Here is a 15,033-nt window from a genome sequence, read left to right as displayed (position 1 = left end):
ACCACAAATCGTGCACTTGAGCAATAACCCACCGCCGGAGGCGGGTATACCACGAGATATTGCACAATTCATGACATGCCGTGAGTGCATATATGGAGTGAATTGTGCAATATTGAGTGGTATACCCGACTCTGGTGGTGGTTTATAATGCTATTATATTATACCAACTTCATTTCTGTAGCATTTTCGACACTCTCGGCCTTTTTACAAAATAAGAAAGAGTAGTTTTCGAACGACGTGTGATGAGCATCGGCTGGTCGACACGGTGATCATATGAAATGGGTTCTGGAACCAGTATTTAATCTTTTATCGCACACTCGCGCTCCGTACACAAAAACGCACAGAACAGCAAGTTTAGATATCATCACAATCAAAGGAAGTTTATTTCTACAACGCAAGAAACTAGCAAATAATTAGAAATTGAATAAACTGTACAAGCTCAATGCTAAATTTACATATGAATAGCTGTGAATAAATTATCATCAGCAGAAATTACCAGCAGAGCGCACTGTGCGCCATTTTTGAAAATATGTGCTGTGGGCTTATTATCGTTGTTGAATTTTCTAATTTCTGTTTGTTATGCTGACATTAATTGGTCCACTAAAGGTGCAGTTATGGGTATTAGAAATAGAAGCGGTGCCAGATTCTGCGAGAGTTGATCCACACGCTACTATGCCGGTGTTTTCTTTGGTACGAATGACGTTGTCGGAAACACCTGCCTCGATTGTTACGGTCACTTCTCTATCTGAAGATTTGTTTTTATACCAAAAACTGCGAGACAGCATACTGGACATTCCTTGACTATGATTATTTGTGAGTTTGTTGGTGTAAGACCGAACACTAGCTTCGTTTTTATGTGCCGTGAAATACATAATGTGTCTGGTTTCAACTCCTGCCGAATCTAACACAGTGCACACAGTTTCCCTAACATCGATGTGTATGAATTGTCAACAAATTTGCTGCTATCGAAATCTCTTTCATCATAGATCCCAATTTATTTTCACGAATACCAGACTATGTCAGTAGGTGTTACCTTTACACGGGGTCCCTGAAACAACGCATTTCGCAATTTGGACAAATTCATTTTGAAATGCTGCATACATTTTAGCCTGTGTTTCGAAATCGTCAAGGTAAATTTCATTAAAATTGGCAAAGCGTTTCTTTCTCTCTGTCTGGACGAATTCTCCGGTTTCTGCAAGATAATCTTACTCTGACAGCTCCCAAACCTGATACTCGGCCATGTCTATGTTGCAGACAACGCAGACATGTCGCAAAGAATAGCATGCAAAAATTGTAGGTTGTGCAATTTTTTTATTTAACCACTGCCAAATTAAAATATATATATAATATCTTCATGCTATCAATATTACCCCAAAATTTCCCTAATATTTAAATGCCCTTCTCATTATTTGTTTACGAATTGAACTTGTATTCATACTCTGGGGCCTTATTTGGAACACCATAACTGTGCATTATGCTCTATTTAACCATGGCTTGCATAAATTAAAAAAGTCTCCCAACCAATCACAATGATGCATTGATGGCAGTGATACTCTGGTATAATATAATTAATAATATATAGTGTAATGCAATAGGTTATTAAACATAGAAGGTGACATAGAATATAAAGGTGACCCATTTTTAAGATCTGGTCCAGACCCTTATCACGGGCTAACTAGAATATTGTTGTTTATTTGTATTTACCTTAATAGCACCATTTGCTAGTCCTACTGCAAGTAAGGAACTATCTTCACTGTATCTACAACACATTACATCACCACTAGTTTCTCTGTAGTTACAAATATAACAACAAATCAATTGTTTAGAAAGACATGTACATAAATGTTATTATTTAATGAGATATCTGTATGTCTAAACAGATCACCAGCATTGTTTGGTTTACACAGATATTTATATAAATTATATATTATAATACACAATGTTTAAGCAAAGTGTAGAATCTATATGTTTTCAGAGGTTTGCGATATGACTACAACATGATATGACTACAAGACCTAAGATCTTAGGTCTGCTTTTCTGAGAATTACCAATAATCACTAGCTCTTCAGTTAATTGACAACGACTGTGTTTTGGGAAAAATCAATCATATCTCAGTTGACTAATTCAGTCCAATTTAATGCAATTCATAATAGTTTCTGTCCTGCACTATTTTAGGTTAACCTAATCTGTTGCATTGTTTTTACATTTGGGCCTGCAAGGCCAGATGGTATGTCTGATTTCAGGAAAATTCTCATTTTCATTTGGCAATTTAACTAAAATATACTTGGCAGTTTTCAATTCAATCTACCATTATGGGCATTCCATATATTCCATATAGCATATCTCTTATCCAGAAACCTCCACATGATAAAGTTGATAGTGAAGTAAACATTGTTATATTTAGATACCAAAATTAGATGTTAGCAGCATGTGCAATTTGATTTGAATCAAGCTACTTATCTGTGTCTAGTGAAGACACAGCAAATGTTTACATTGCTGGTATAAGACAGCTCCCAAGACCCCTAATTCTCCTTGCATGAACCAATGTTACATAATTGATACATACCGTATATTCAATGAACCAATCAAATTGTTTTCATTGGTTATCATTACTAGGTCTATAATAGAGGTCTCAGACCTTGAAATATGTTATAATCAATCATATGTATATTATATATATTTTATAGCAACCACTAAATCATACAAAATGCACACATCACTCACAGCAATAAACAACACAGTAAACCCTGGAATAAATCACAAGTTTGGAAATGGAAGGAACAAAAACCACACATCTGAGGTATACATTCTAAAGTTGTATTGTTGGCAAAATTTAATTGGGCCAAATATCAAATTTGAAAGTTATCATAAGGTGTTTGTGAGTTATAATAATCAAAACCTGTCATATTTCGCTGTCTATCAGCTTAAGTTATTATTGTGTTCATCCTGTTATACATTGCTGCTCAAATTTTGTTTTGGGTACATGCTAATCACAACTAACCTAGGAAGTATATTTGTATATATATATTTATTTTGTATTATGGTCCATCTGAGTTATTGACTTGGTGACACCCTAGGATGCTGAAAAGTCAATCCCAAAAAAATCTATAAAAATGTTTAATAATTTTCAGCTATTGACCAACAAATATTTTGTGAATAACATAAACTCTTACATTTATATTATGCAAATTACTTGACATGACAAATAGTACAAACAAAATGTTGCCAACTATATAACTTTGAGACCTGTTTTCATTTGGTTCATGTTTATTTTGTTAATCCCAACAGGTGGCTAACTTATGGGAACATACAACATTAACAGATAACAAAATAAGTCAAATTATGCCATTACATCACCATACATGTTAAAGGTTTGGTACAGGATTAGGAGGAGAAACCTGTTCACTTAATCTTCAAACCAGTGTGGCATGCATTTAAAAAAAACTTCATGCTGAATATGATCATGTGATAATAATTTTAAACAATTCTCTGATCCAGGCATTCTTTTGTGCACATATTCACCACTGTACTATAAGATGTAGTTAAATTCCACTCTTATAATAACATTATAAAATATGATATTACATCAGGATGCATATACACTGTAGTATGCATCGTATTGTACCTGGGATCCTGTTTAGCAGGGTGGCATTTACTGTTGAAGAGTTAGATTTAAAAAATAAAACATGAAACATTATTATCCTTGCCGTTATAGCAACCAAGTTAGGCACTAGAGAGGAATGTGTGTATTATAATATAATAATAGCTCAGTGGCATTCAATAGATAAAGGAGAACATCTATTTTCATAATGTTTTCAGACCATTTAACTGGATGGATTACTACTGATGTATTAAATATGTATAACAAGCACTAAAGAATTATTTTATAAATGTACCAAAATGCTGTTTGCAGCGAAAATAAAATATTAAAAAATTAGATCAAATGAAACGCACTACGATAGTTTACATGTTCAACATAAGTATCTATTTAGCTTAGTGGGGTACAGAACATTTCTGATTTTTCATCCCCCAAATTCAAATCCTCTTGAAAATAATGATAAATTACTTCTGATCTCCAGACTTGTGCAATATGTATTTTAAAAATGTGACATGTGACATACACTCATTAGTTTCCGTTTTTAGAAGCTATTAACCGATGAAATCACCTGGTTACTATGGGTGGCTTTTACTGACATCTCAATCCATATAGATTACAAATGCCTCTAGATACGGTAGATCTATTTTATTTAAATTGTGACAATTTCATCATAAATACAATTTTTATATGAATAATGAAATTTTAAAGACATAGTATAAATAAGCAACTATTAAATGGCCGTGGTCGTCACGCCACATGTGCGACTTTTGTGTTTATAAACATTGATTTTCCCACAATCTAATAATACACTCTTCCAATGGAAATCACAAGTTTGGGTTTCGACCTTGCCGCGACTTGCACTAATTACCACCGGTGACTTCTTCAATACCTTCCAACGACCACCGCCCTTTAATCAAATAGCTTTAAAACTTCTTTTGTGAGATTTCCACAAGTCGGGAATATCACGAAATTCTGTAACAGCTAAAATGTCATTAGTCATTCTGACCTTGCAAATTCCATTCCATTCCATAGTCAGTCCAAGCTGTGTTTGGTGTGAGTTCCATACAATGAATAAATAAACGTAAAGTAATTTGTTTATTTAGAATTTTTTAACGTATAATACACTAGCATGATGATTGTAGCGCTTTAAAATCGTCAAATTGCAAAAATTACTAGCAGTGAAAATTAAACTATTAACAGTAGATCAACAGTTTACAAACTGGTGTTTTTTGCAGTAAATACTAATCACGTACGTTATTTGGAAGGAATGTTGGAATAAAAACACTGAATTATTGAACTGGACACTCCAGTAATTTTCATTACATAGCATGGAACAAACCATTGTATTTTTAAAAAATAACTAATGACTTTTCATGGATGAGTTCATAGCAAAAACACATCTTTCATTCCCAAACTACTTACTGCCAATGTTCAATGAAAAAACACATTTTTGAACTTAGTCAGAGCGTACATGTTGTTACCATCGTTACCACAAAAGGGTCGTCAAAATATGAAAAGTAAGTTATTTAATACAGCATATACTGACTCCTAAGTGGCACATTCCAATGATAATAAATAGAAAATCCGCACAAATTGCGATATTAAATGACGGTTTAGTTGTTGCCGTCATTGAATGTAACCATAAACTGTTCCGGTTGATCAGCGGAGCGGACGGTGGCACTGGCAGACGACCCGCCAACAATCAATGAACAGCGCGGTAGCTACTGCTGGTACTCACATACGGTCACACTGATAAACTTCCGCGTATACTATGCACATAACTATACCATTTGCTCTGTTATTGTACATACTTACATTATATGGGCAATTTTCAAGTTGCCATCCACAGACGGTTCGAGTTTACGGAAGAAGGCATCGCCAGCGTTAGATCCTCGAGCTGACTTCGTCAAGTCCGAACTGAACGAGCCAGTCAGAGAACTGACGCTTGCTCTTTGTAATGCGAACATTTCACACGATTCTCTATTTAAAACACGATGACTGGTGTACAAGAGTCTTCATATACAAAATATGCACACAAAGAAACCCAGGTACTGACTACCCATGTATTAACTATCGGTGGTTGTTTGAAAACAACGACGTACAACCAAGAGACAACCGGTTCACGTTTCCAGTGAAAATATTTTATCTGCGCGTGCGCATATCGTTTATTTTGGGGTCACGGGGTCACTAAGGTCGCGCATTATGGCGTTGAACGGAATAACTTGATTGACATATGAAAATCGTAGCATAACTGGAAGCTAAATTATAAAAGTTATGTGTTAGTTGGAAATTATAGGCTTTGGTAATTATTTAAAACAACCGGACTTTCGGGCAACGGTTCTTCACCAGTTCGTGAATGGCAAATGGTTATAAACAGTAGTGATTTTTTTTCGATTTAACTGGTAGAGTTGGTCGTGCACATAATTGCAAACATGAATTGGCTTCGTAGTATTTGAAGTACTGTAAAATACTTTATTTTCGCTTGGAATTAATTTTCGTTATTTTCGTTGAATGGATGATTCAGTGAAAATAAAATCCAGCGAATATACTTTTTTTTTCCTATATTTTATTTTCGGCTCGTCAAAAATCAGTGAAAATAAATTCCATACAAAACGACCAAAAAGCGAAAATTAATTTCAGCTAAAATAAAGTAGTTTACAATATATCATTATTGGTCAACAGTGCATAGCGTTGTCTTTTGTGTGCTACGAAACTACATAGAATTAGGCCAAATATTATGTAAACTATTTTTGAAAACAAATTTTATAAAAGACCGTGACATTGATAAAACAATATTTATAGAAATATTCCTGTCTGTTTAGGTTCCTTCCGCTTTTCTCCAATTTTAATCGGATTTGACCAACCCTAGGATTCGTCTTGAATCCCATTCATTACTTTAGTATTACTCCGAGCTGGAAAAATTACCGCATAGAAAGTTGCACATTCTCTCGTATGATGGCGCACTGTATTCTCGCATGGAACGCAAGAGAAGTCGGCCACCGTATTAAAGTCGGACACTTACCAATGAAAAACTCGGGTGACAGGAAATCGGCCAGTAATTTATATGGGCCATGACCGGTTACTTCTTTAGGCCAGCCATTAAATAATATGCTCTCATCTATGCATGATTTCTTTAAAGTTACAACGGGTGCTACTATGTGTACAACGAATAGGATTGCCCTATTTCATGGTTATCATAGTAACCGTGAACTGCACGGCAGTATGAGGGGGCTGCATATGTGAATACGTGTCAATGAAATATATAGGGTATGATGCCACGTACTACACCTGTGGGATTGTTTCCGCCAGGTTCTAGGGAATGCACAAGGTGAAATTTCCCCTGTTTCATTAATCACCTAAAGCAAAAGCTGGTATAAGTCTTTTGAATACAATCGATAAACAAACAAATTGCAAATTGGCCACGCTTTCCGACTTTGCCTATGAAGCAGCTGGCTTCAGCTACCATCCTGCCCTTATTTTACAAAAAATGTTCTTCGAAGAGAAATTCCATGTATAAAATCTAACTGCCTAAACATTTCATTATGACGATTTGAGTCTCTTTGGCACGCCTTTTTTCTTAAAGGAATCACCAAGGAATACGAACACACATTCTAATTTGAGGATTCAATAAGATCAAATGACCCTTGTAATCAATTCCTTTACATTGTCCATAGTCTAGAATCACAGCCCCTCTATAGGGAAGAAATGTGTTAACTCCATATTGGATTTTGCAAAGGATCGTGGGATAGAAAATTAAACTGTAGAGGGCGTTTGGGGTAGGGGACTCACATCTTTTCCATGGAGCCCTATGTTAAAATCATCTTTTTACTTCTCCTGTTTTCAAGCAACGGGTTAGTTTTTTATTTATTGATGGTTATATTGTTAGATTTTCCATTAATTTTACTGGGAATATTGTTTTGAAGATTTGCTTAGATTTTTTACTGTTTCTGGTGGCAAGCTGTCTAACTGTAGGAACAGTAGAGATAGGTAAGTGCATCCGATTTCTACTAATTCATTTATTGTGATTTATGTTTTATTATTTTCCATATCATTAACTTTCGGACTGAACGCCTGATACCTAGTTTACAGCTCTCGAAAGCCAAATGTAATATAATACGAGTAGCATGATTATTTTACGTTAAACTCAGTTCTTCCAATACCGTATACATGAGTATATTATCTGGTTTGCTTACTTATACCATGGAAGATACTACCCCGTTAGTACCTTCCATGCTTATACACTAAAGTATATTACAATTACTGCAAAACGTTTAATTTTGACTTTGTTTAAATTTCGCTGATTTAGCATTTCAAGCATATTCATTAGGTTTTAAATTCACGGTTTTATCATTTAGATAATGTGTTCTATGCTAATTTTTACATATTCACTGGGTTTTAATTTAGCGCATTTTCCAGTCAGCGAAATAAGCAAAATTAAAACCCAGTGAATAATTAATCCTTTCACAATTAAGTAATTTCTAAATACCTGAGACAACAGTCGAAGGACATACACACGGCCGAATTTGATATGTCGAAAAACCTGTCATAAAACAAGCTGCTTTCTGATTGGTCCAACTCTTAGGTCTTAGGATTGGATAGCCAATCAGGCACAATCTTGTAAGAAGCCTTGCATAGACTCCGAATTTACTTAGAAGGCCTCGATTCTTTAAATTGTTACTCATGCATCATGGGAGTTTTGTGAGACGGCTGATTCTCGACATGCATCATGGGAGTTTTGTGAGACGGCTGATTCTCGACATGTCTGCATATCATTCAATATTCAATGTCAATGTTAAAAAGGATGATAATACTAAATAAAATAAGTCACTGCATTACTAACTGCGAACAAAAAATAACTAAAAAATATTGGCAATCGCCAATCCCTATGCATATTATTGGCTGTGATCACACAAGTCTTGCACGTGGTTTGTATAAGTGATAGGACAGACTTGGATAGTTTTTTCGAATGTAGCAAACGTCCGAGCTGATAGTACCTCATGTTACTTTATCAAAAATGTCGCCACCAAGAGTTGGATCAGACAAATGTTCAATTTCGGAAAATTCATATATTCCATTACTTTACCATAAAATTGACAAGTATATAGCATGGAGTAACATTGGTTTTCTAAGTCAAGAAACATCGCATATTATGAAAAGAAACATTGATATTGTTTGGTGAACAAGGTACAGATGTAGATGCATTATTTCAAATTAAAAGTTTCTCAGTTTACACAGTATGCGATCGTAAATCTGTCCACTACTCTATGGCAAGGTGTTTTAGCATAAATTATCTTCAATCTAGTGCTATGGATAAATATACTATCACTGGCATTCACCTGACTTCAATTGACAAAATATAAATATACGTATAGCGGATGATTTTTTTTGTAAATTAGTATTTATTGATTTTAAGCCCCCAAGTGACTGTGATATACGTTTATATACTGTAAAACATGTCTTTTCGCGAGCATGTCTTTTTAGCGAATTTAGCGAGGGAACCAATTCGCTAATTTAAGATGTCGCTAATGACTTCATTATAAATTTAAAATGGCAGCCAAACAACGTCTTTTTCTCCACACACACACTTCGTAAACAACACAGAAAGCGTAATAATCTGGAGCGCTTCCTTATAACACTTGACAGTTGTTCTCTGTTTCTATGGAGGTGTCAACTGTGCATTTGTTTTGGTAGGTGACAAACAAGTATTGTGAAACAGGAAATCAACAAAGACAAGAGAGATTCGCTAAATCAACATTTCGCTATTACGTCATTTTACCACAATTCGCTAAAATAGTCACTGTATGTCGCTTTTTCAACATGTTTTACAGTATGTCAGTCATGAGTATTACTGTAAAATGACTAAATTTCACTGGGTTTAAATTTCACTGATTTACCAATTCAGGCATATTAAGTGAGTTTTAAATTCACGGTTCTATCATTTAGATAATGTGTTCTATGCTAAATTTTACATATTCACTGGGTTTTAATTAAGCGCATTTCCAGTCAGCGAAATAAACAAAATTTAAACCCAGTGAATAATTAATTCTTTTACAGTATATTCAACTTATATTATGAGAAAGATAACTCTTCGAGAATTGTGCGAGTCAGTGAAATTGTATAGTAGTGACAATATCACCAGAAACATGAAGACATGGAATCACCTCATCTCGTCAGATATCACGTGAATTATCATTGGGAAATAGTCATTGGTTGAAAGATCGCGACGTTTCATTTGATATCCTGCTATTCGGCTTGGTGGCATTGAGTTACCTGGTATGATTACACGGACAAGGTTTATGATTGATCGTGTACGTCAGAACACGTATTGTACGATTACCACCCGTGACCATTCACACGGGGGGGGGGGGTCCGGAAAAAAACCCTTAGGAAAAAAAACCCTAGGAAAAGAACCCCTAGGAAAAAAACCCGTAGTGAAAAACAATTGTTTTTTATCACCAATACTATTATTTTTAGAGTATGTTAAGGGGTGTTTAATCGGGACAGGGACACAGAATGCTCTATGTAAGGTCAACTAATTCATATTGCAGATGGAGTATTAATTTATACTGCTAATTGAATAGTCAAATACTAATTGAACCTCTCCATTGGTGAGAGGTAAACACGCAAGCTTGGCACCGCAACCATGCACGACTCGCATTTCACTACTGGGCATGTTACTGCAAATATGTGCAGTCCATTATAGGAAAGAACTTACGATTGCATATAATGAAAAACTCGTATCATTTTAGAAACTCACTAAATTAAATATTTTAACACTTTCATACCGATAATAATATATGACTTTATCATCCCATGTTACCTAGCAACACGAAGAATATGAAAAATAATTTCCCCCACTTTGTCATCGTCCGAATCGCACGGTCCCGTGTCTTCGACCTATAGGCCTCTACACGATAGGCTTGGCCAAATAAATTTAGACCTTGGCTATGTCACTTTGTATCATTTTCGGTAACCTGATCCATGAACCATAATAATGTCGAAAATTCTCCCACTTTCTTCGCATGTGTCTGAGATTATTTATATTCACACTCTTCTAAAAATATGCAACATGGACGAGAAAATGTAATTTTAGTACACTGCATACTGATAAATACATTTGACTATGATATATCATGAACTGAAAGGTTGTTCGTATCGCTCACATCTGAGTATCGTTCGACTAGGAAACGACATACGCATATGCATTCGTTCGTATAATAACACTCACTTCACATGTGTAGTAATGTTTTGATTTTTCATCGGATGAATACTGTGGTATGCCCTGTAAACTTAACATAAATCATAATGCGATTTGGTCTATGGTATAAGAGTATTAAATATTTTTCTCTCCATAATACGTCTTTAATTATTTTACATTATGCTGTTGTCATAGATTATTTTTCTCGTCATCCCTGAGTTTGTTTAAAAAAAAAATCACAAAATTGGTAAATGGGGATAAGTTCATCTAAATACTTACAGACAGAATGGATCATGTTAATTGGTTTGTCGATATATTCACGTGACCTATTTTATATTGGTTATATATACCTTACTTATCTCGTCAATAATGATATCATATGAATTATGGTGCCAGGGTGGACGGTGCTTCCGATTTAAAAACAAACAAACAAGATAATATTTATTTCAACTCCCATACTATTATCATTGCCTACATAGAAAAGCAGTTGAATGGAGAATGTTGGCTATATTACGTTTAAATTATTGTGAATGAATATAAGGTAAGCCTTTTAAAGGACTTTTTTCAGTTTAATTGGTCTGGTGGTGGTGGTGTATATACCATGTCAGTTCTGTTGGAAGTACGAAGACTTTTTTGTTTCTTTTGTCAAAACGCATGGCGTAAAAACATCTGTACGACACCAACACTACTAAACTGTTTTATTTTATCGAATTCCCGATTGTAGTAATTTGCTCTTCAATGTTAGAATATTATGATTGCTTTCCCTGACTTTATTTGTATCGAAGTACGATATTATACCATGTAAACAATGTAAGGGGTATATTGTTTTCCGTCATGTATGTTATTCAATCTGCATATGAACAATGGTAAAACTGTTCCAATATGGTCACTTTTCAATATAATATAACCATCATTTTTATCGAAATTTGGATGATCATCCCAAACTTGAATAAACCTTTTTAATGTCAACATTTTTACATTTAGACAGGAATACAGTATAATGCAAAATATACACTTTCTGATTAATTTCTGGTTAGCTTTTAACATGATTTACATATCGCAGTTTGTTCGCCAACTATCTTCACTCATGTATAAAAATCTTATGAATTATCTAGTACGAATTGTTGGCCTATATTTTCCATATAACCTAGATATCACCAGTTAACCCCACCCCTTTAATCTCAAATGAATTATTTTTGCAGTATCATCTTGACAGTTGGTACCGCTGTATTTTCTTCTATTTTTTAATATTACATAAATGAGCTAGGTTTTATAGTCGTTTTTAAATAGCTAAATATTGTTAGCGTGTCAGTGGATAAATGCATATTAAATAATTCAGTTTGCGAGTTAAATTTATCTATGCATATTGTTATCTTTCTGCCATTCAAAACAAATTAATTATACCATGAACTTACTAATACGTCCCTGATTATACTATTGTAAACTATCGACACGAACACGTTGTTATGCCTGGGGCGCTATTTATTCTTGGGTTTCAGTGTACGTATGTGTAGAACTAGACACACTGATATGTATTTTGTAAAGGTTCTGAACCTCCAAATGTATTTATTTATTTCTGTGTATTTTTTGCACCGCCAGTAATGTATTTATAATTTATAACGGATCCCTACCAAAGGCCATACCATAGTACGTGATCAAATAATAATAACAGTTTTCAATATCGAATACCGGGATTGGTCAGCTCCATTATCCGAAAACACCTCCCAAGCATCAGTCATTACTACAAGACAATTCCACCATATAGAATGTATATCTTTATTGCACTGATACCCTCCATCAACATACTAGTATAACAAGCAATGTTATATGTCGGGGGAAGTGTGAGTCATAGTGATCTAATGGTGTACAAAATGATTTGTTAATGATAACAGAGACCAGAATAGACATGTTGTAAAAACAGTTTTAATCATATCAGTACGATATGTCAGGGTGTGTTAACTGCCACAGTCAGGTGCTGAATACCCATACACTGTTATTCGCCAGAGGCGTTGGTACGGAATTTTGCATGAGGGGGGGGGGGGGGGGGGAGATCTGCTCACCAACCTTGACCCGAAGGCGCGACCTTACTAGGAGGTCCGGAGCATTTGGAATCTAGACTCTCTGAAACGCTATAATCTGCATTTTGAGGTTTTCAGCTTGATTTTGAAGGGGCGACGACCCAACATTTTTTTCTCTGCCGTCGCCACTGTTCGCCTTACCTAACCACCATTTCGTCTTTATAAACAACACCCGATTCCATACGCCGTAAAAACATTCACAAACAAGTTGAAGAATACTTTCGCATTTATTTATGTTAAATTTACATTTGTGCTGAGACATTGGATACTATTATGGGATATACAAAGTTAAGTACAAGTAAACAACACCTATATACGCAGCTAGGGATATACACATGCAAACATCGAATGTAGGACGTTTCGGCCATGATGTTTCTGCGAGGATGTTACGGCCCGGATGTTTTGTACAAGAAATGATCAAAAATTGTAGAAATTTCATTGGAGAAAAGGTCATATCTATACCATTCGCAGGAATGGAATTTATGTTAAGTATACTAGTATGTCGATATTTGCAAATGACGTTTTGTTGTTTATTTTTAATGTGCGACGAAGAGATCATACACACGACAAAGTATAAGTGTTTCTGCGCCTTTTAGGTTGTTTGGGACTAATTCGTATTACTTCGGATGCAGTGTTTAATAAGTACCATTCAAGATGTTAATAAAACACCAGAAACAGATTTCTCATAAAATAAAACAAAGAAAGCTTTGCTATATTATCAAACGAAATCAAATGTATTTCGAATCCCCAAACGTCTCACACAATACACTGTATGCAACAAAACAAAAATCAATACCGTCTTTCTCCTATGAATATCTGACAATTTCTCAAGTCCATTAGAAATATGTTAGAATCCTTCATTTACTGGTTTCATTATATGACTCTATAAAAGTCAAAAGCAGGATTTTAAGTCTGGTATTCGAAACATCATCTAGATATCTGGCTTTGAACATTATGTAAACAACACCTTGACAGCTTGAAGTTTACACTAACTATTTATACTAACTGTGTGTTATTAAGATAAGCATAGAATATTACCTAAGTCGGTGACCGTCTTTCTTTGACGTCTGTCAACACACCAGGGTGTCTCTTCTTTATTTATTCTTTATTCGCACGTGTCCTTGTTATTTAAACAATTACAATACAATACAGTAGCTCCCAATCCATTAGTTCCACCCTAACTATTTTGAAAATATTATACAGTGTATATAACATTTCCCAAGGCGAACATTCTGACGATTACATCCATACAAGTTGCAGAGAGGGGAATTAATAGGCGTAATTAATTTACTAATTAATTTACAATACTTCCGAATCAATAACAGTTCTAAAGACGGAATGAAGTTTTCAGTATCGAGTAAAACGTAACACGATAATAAAAGCCGACTCACAGCTTAATAGCAATGTCACGGAGTCTGATCTGATGTACATGTTTAGTTCTACCCCAGTTCTCAATAACAGAGCAGTGTTACTGGCATGAGTAGGTACACCTGTTGCACTGTAACGACCTCCCCTGTGACTAAATTCAATATCCGGCACTTTAGAGCTGTATTTTTAATTATCGATTAATAAAAACACGTCCTTGTATTCATTTATTCGAGTTACAGGGTCGTGTTACACGTAGTTTAAAAACTCTTAGTTTTTCAGTGTCTTTTACCAGTGAGGATTGCATAAACTGAATACACACATGTTTTAAAATCAGTCCGATGATAAAATAGTACGTTGCCTGTTATATAATGTAGATTAATACACTTTCACCTCAATTCTGACATTATATAGCAGCAATGAAATATTAAAATGACTATTTTATTAAATGGTGGTTGTGGTACGTTCTAGAGAGCGATTATCCTCGGGGGCGGACATCCGGGCATTTTCTACCGCTTGGCAACCCTTGCGGTGAAAACAAAGACCAAAAACTCGCAGAAAACGGTACTTTGCGAAGGTTGTTGAGAGTCCCCTGGACAGTGTAACAAGATTAGCCCTACGTGTGTAACATATATGAATTTGGTTGTTCAGGATTACTTCAAAGTTGAGTTTGTGTTTCTCGAATTTTCACCGGCTCCACCGGCGTTCCACAGCAGCGCGCACAAAGCCCATAGAAATCATTGACGCTGCAGTTCGGCGTCTTCTACACCGATCTGACGCATATCGCGCTAGGT

The 15,033-nt window shown here is 35.1% G+C and overlaps 1 protein-coding gene across 2 annotated transcripts in view; it reads right to left on the bottom strand.

The window, feature by feature from the left end:
* The window catches only part of LOC100367460 (uncharacterized), a 35,753-nt gene extending 30,036 nt beyond the window's left edge, over nt 1-5,717 (bottom strand). Inside the window, exons 1-3 of one of the 2 annotated variants that reach the window (XM_085491339.1) lie at nt 5,414-5,717; nt 3,626-3,655; nt 1,705-1,789 (exon numbers count right to left, since the gene is read on the bottom strand). In XM_085491339.1, the coding sequence (XP_085347465.1) occupies nt 1,705-1,789; nt 3,626-3,655; nt 5,414-5,565 (267 nt within the window). In that variant the 5' untranslated portion in view covers nt 5,566-5,717. The remainder of the gene's footprint in view (nt 1-1,704; nt 1,790-3,625; nt 3,656-5,413) is intronic. The other variant, XM_002733732.3, reaches the window with a different exon arrangement.
* Nucleotides 5,718-15,033: the final 9,316 nt, after the last annotated feature.

The sequence above is a fragment of the Saccoglossus kowalevskii genome, chromosome 16 (assembly GCF_978046115.1).
Source record: "Saccoglossus kowalevskii chromosome 16, keSacKowa6.1, whole genome shotgun sequence".
NCBI classification, from domain to species: domain Eukaryota; kingdom Metazoa; phylum Hemichordata; class Enteropneusta; family Harrimaniidae; genus Saccoglossus; species Saccoglossus kowalevskii.
This window is presented reverse-complemented; position numbering and strand designations above follow the sequence as displayed.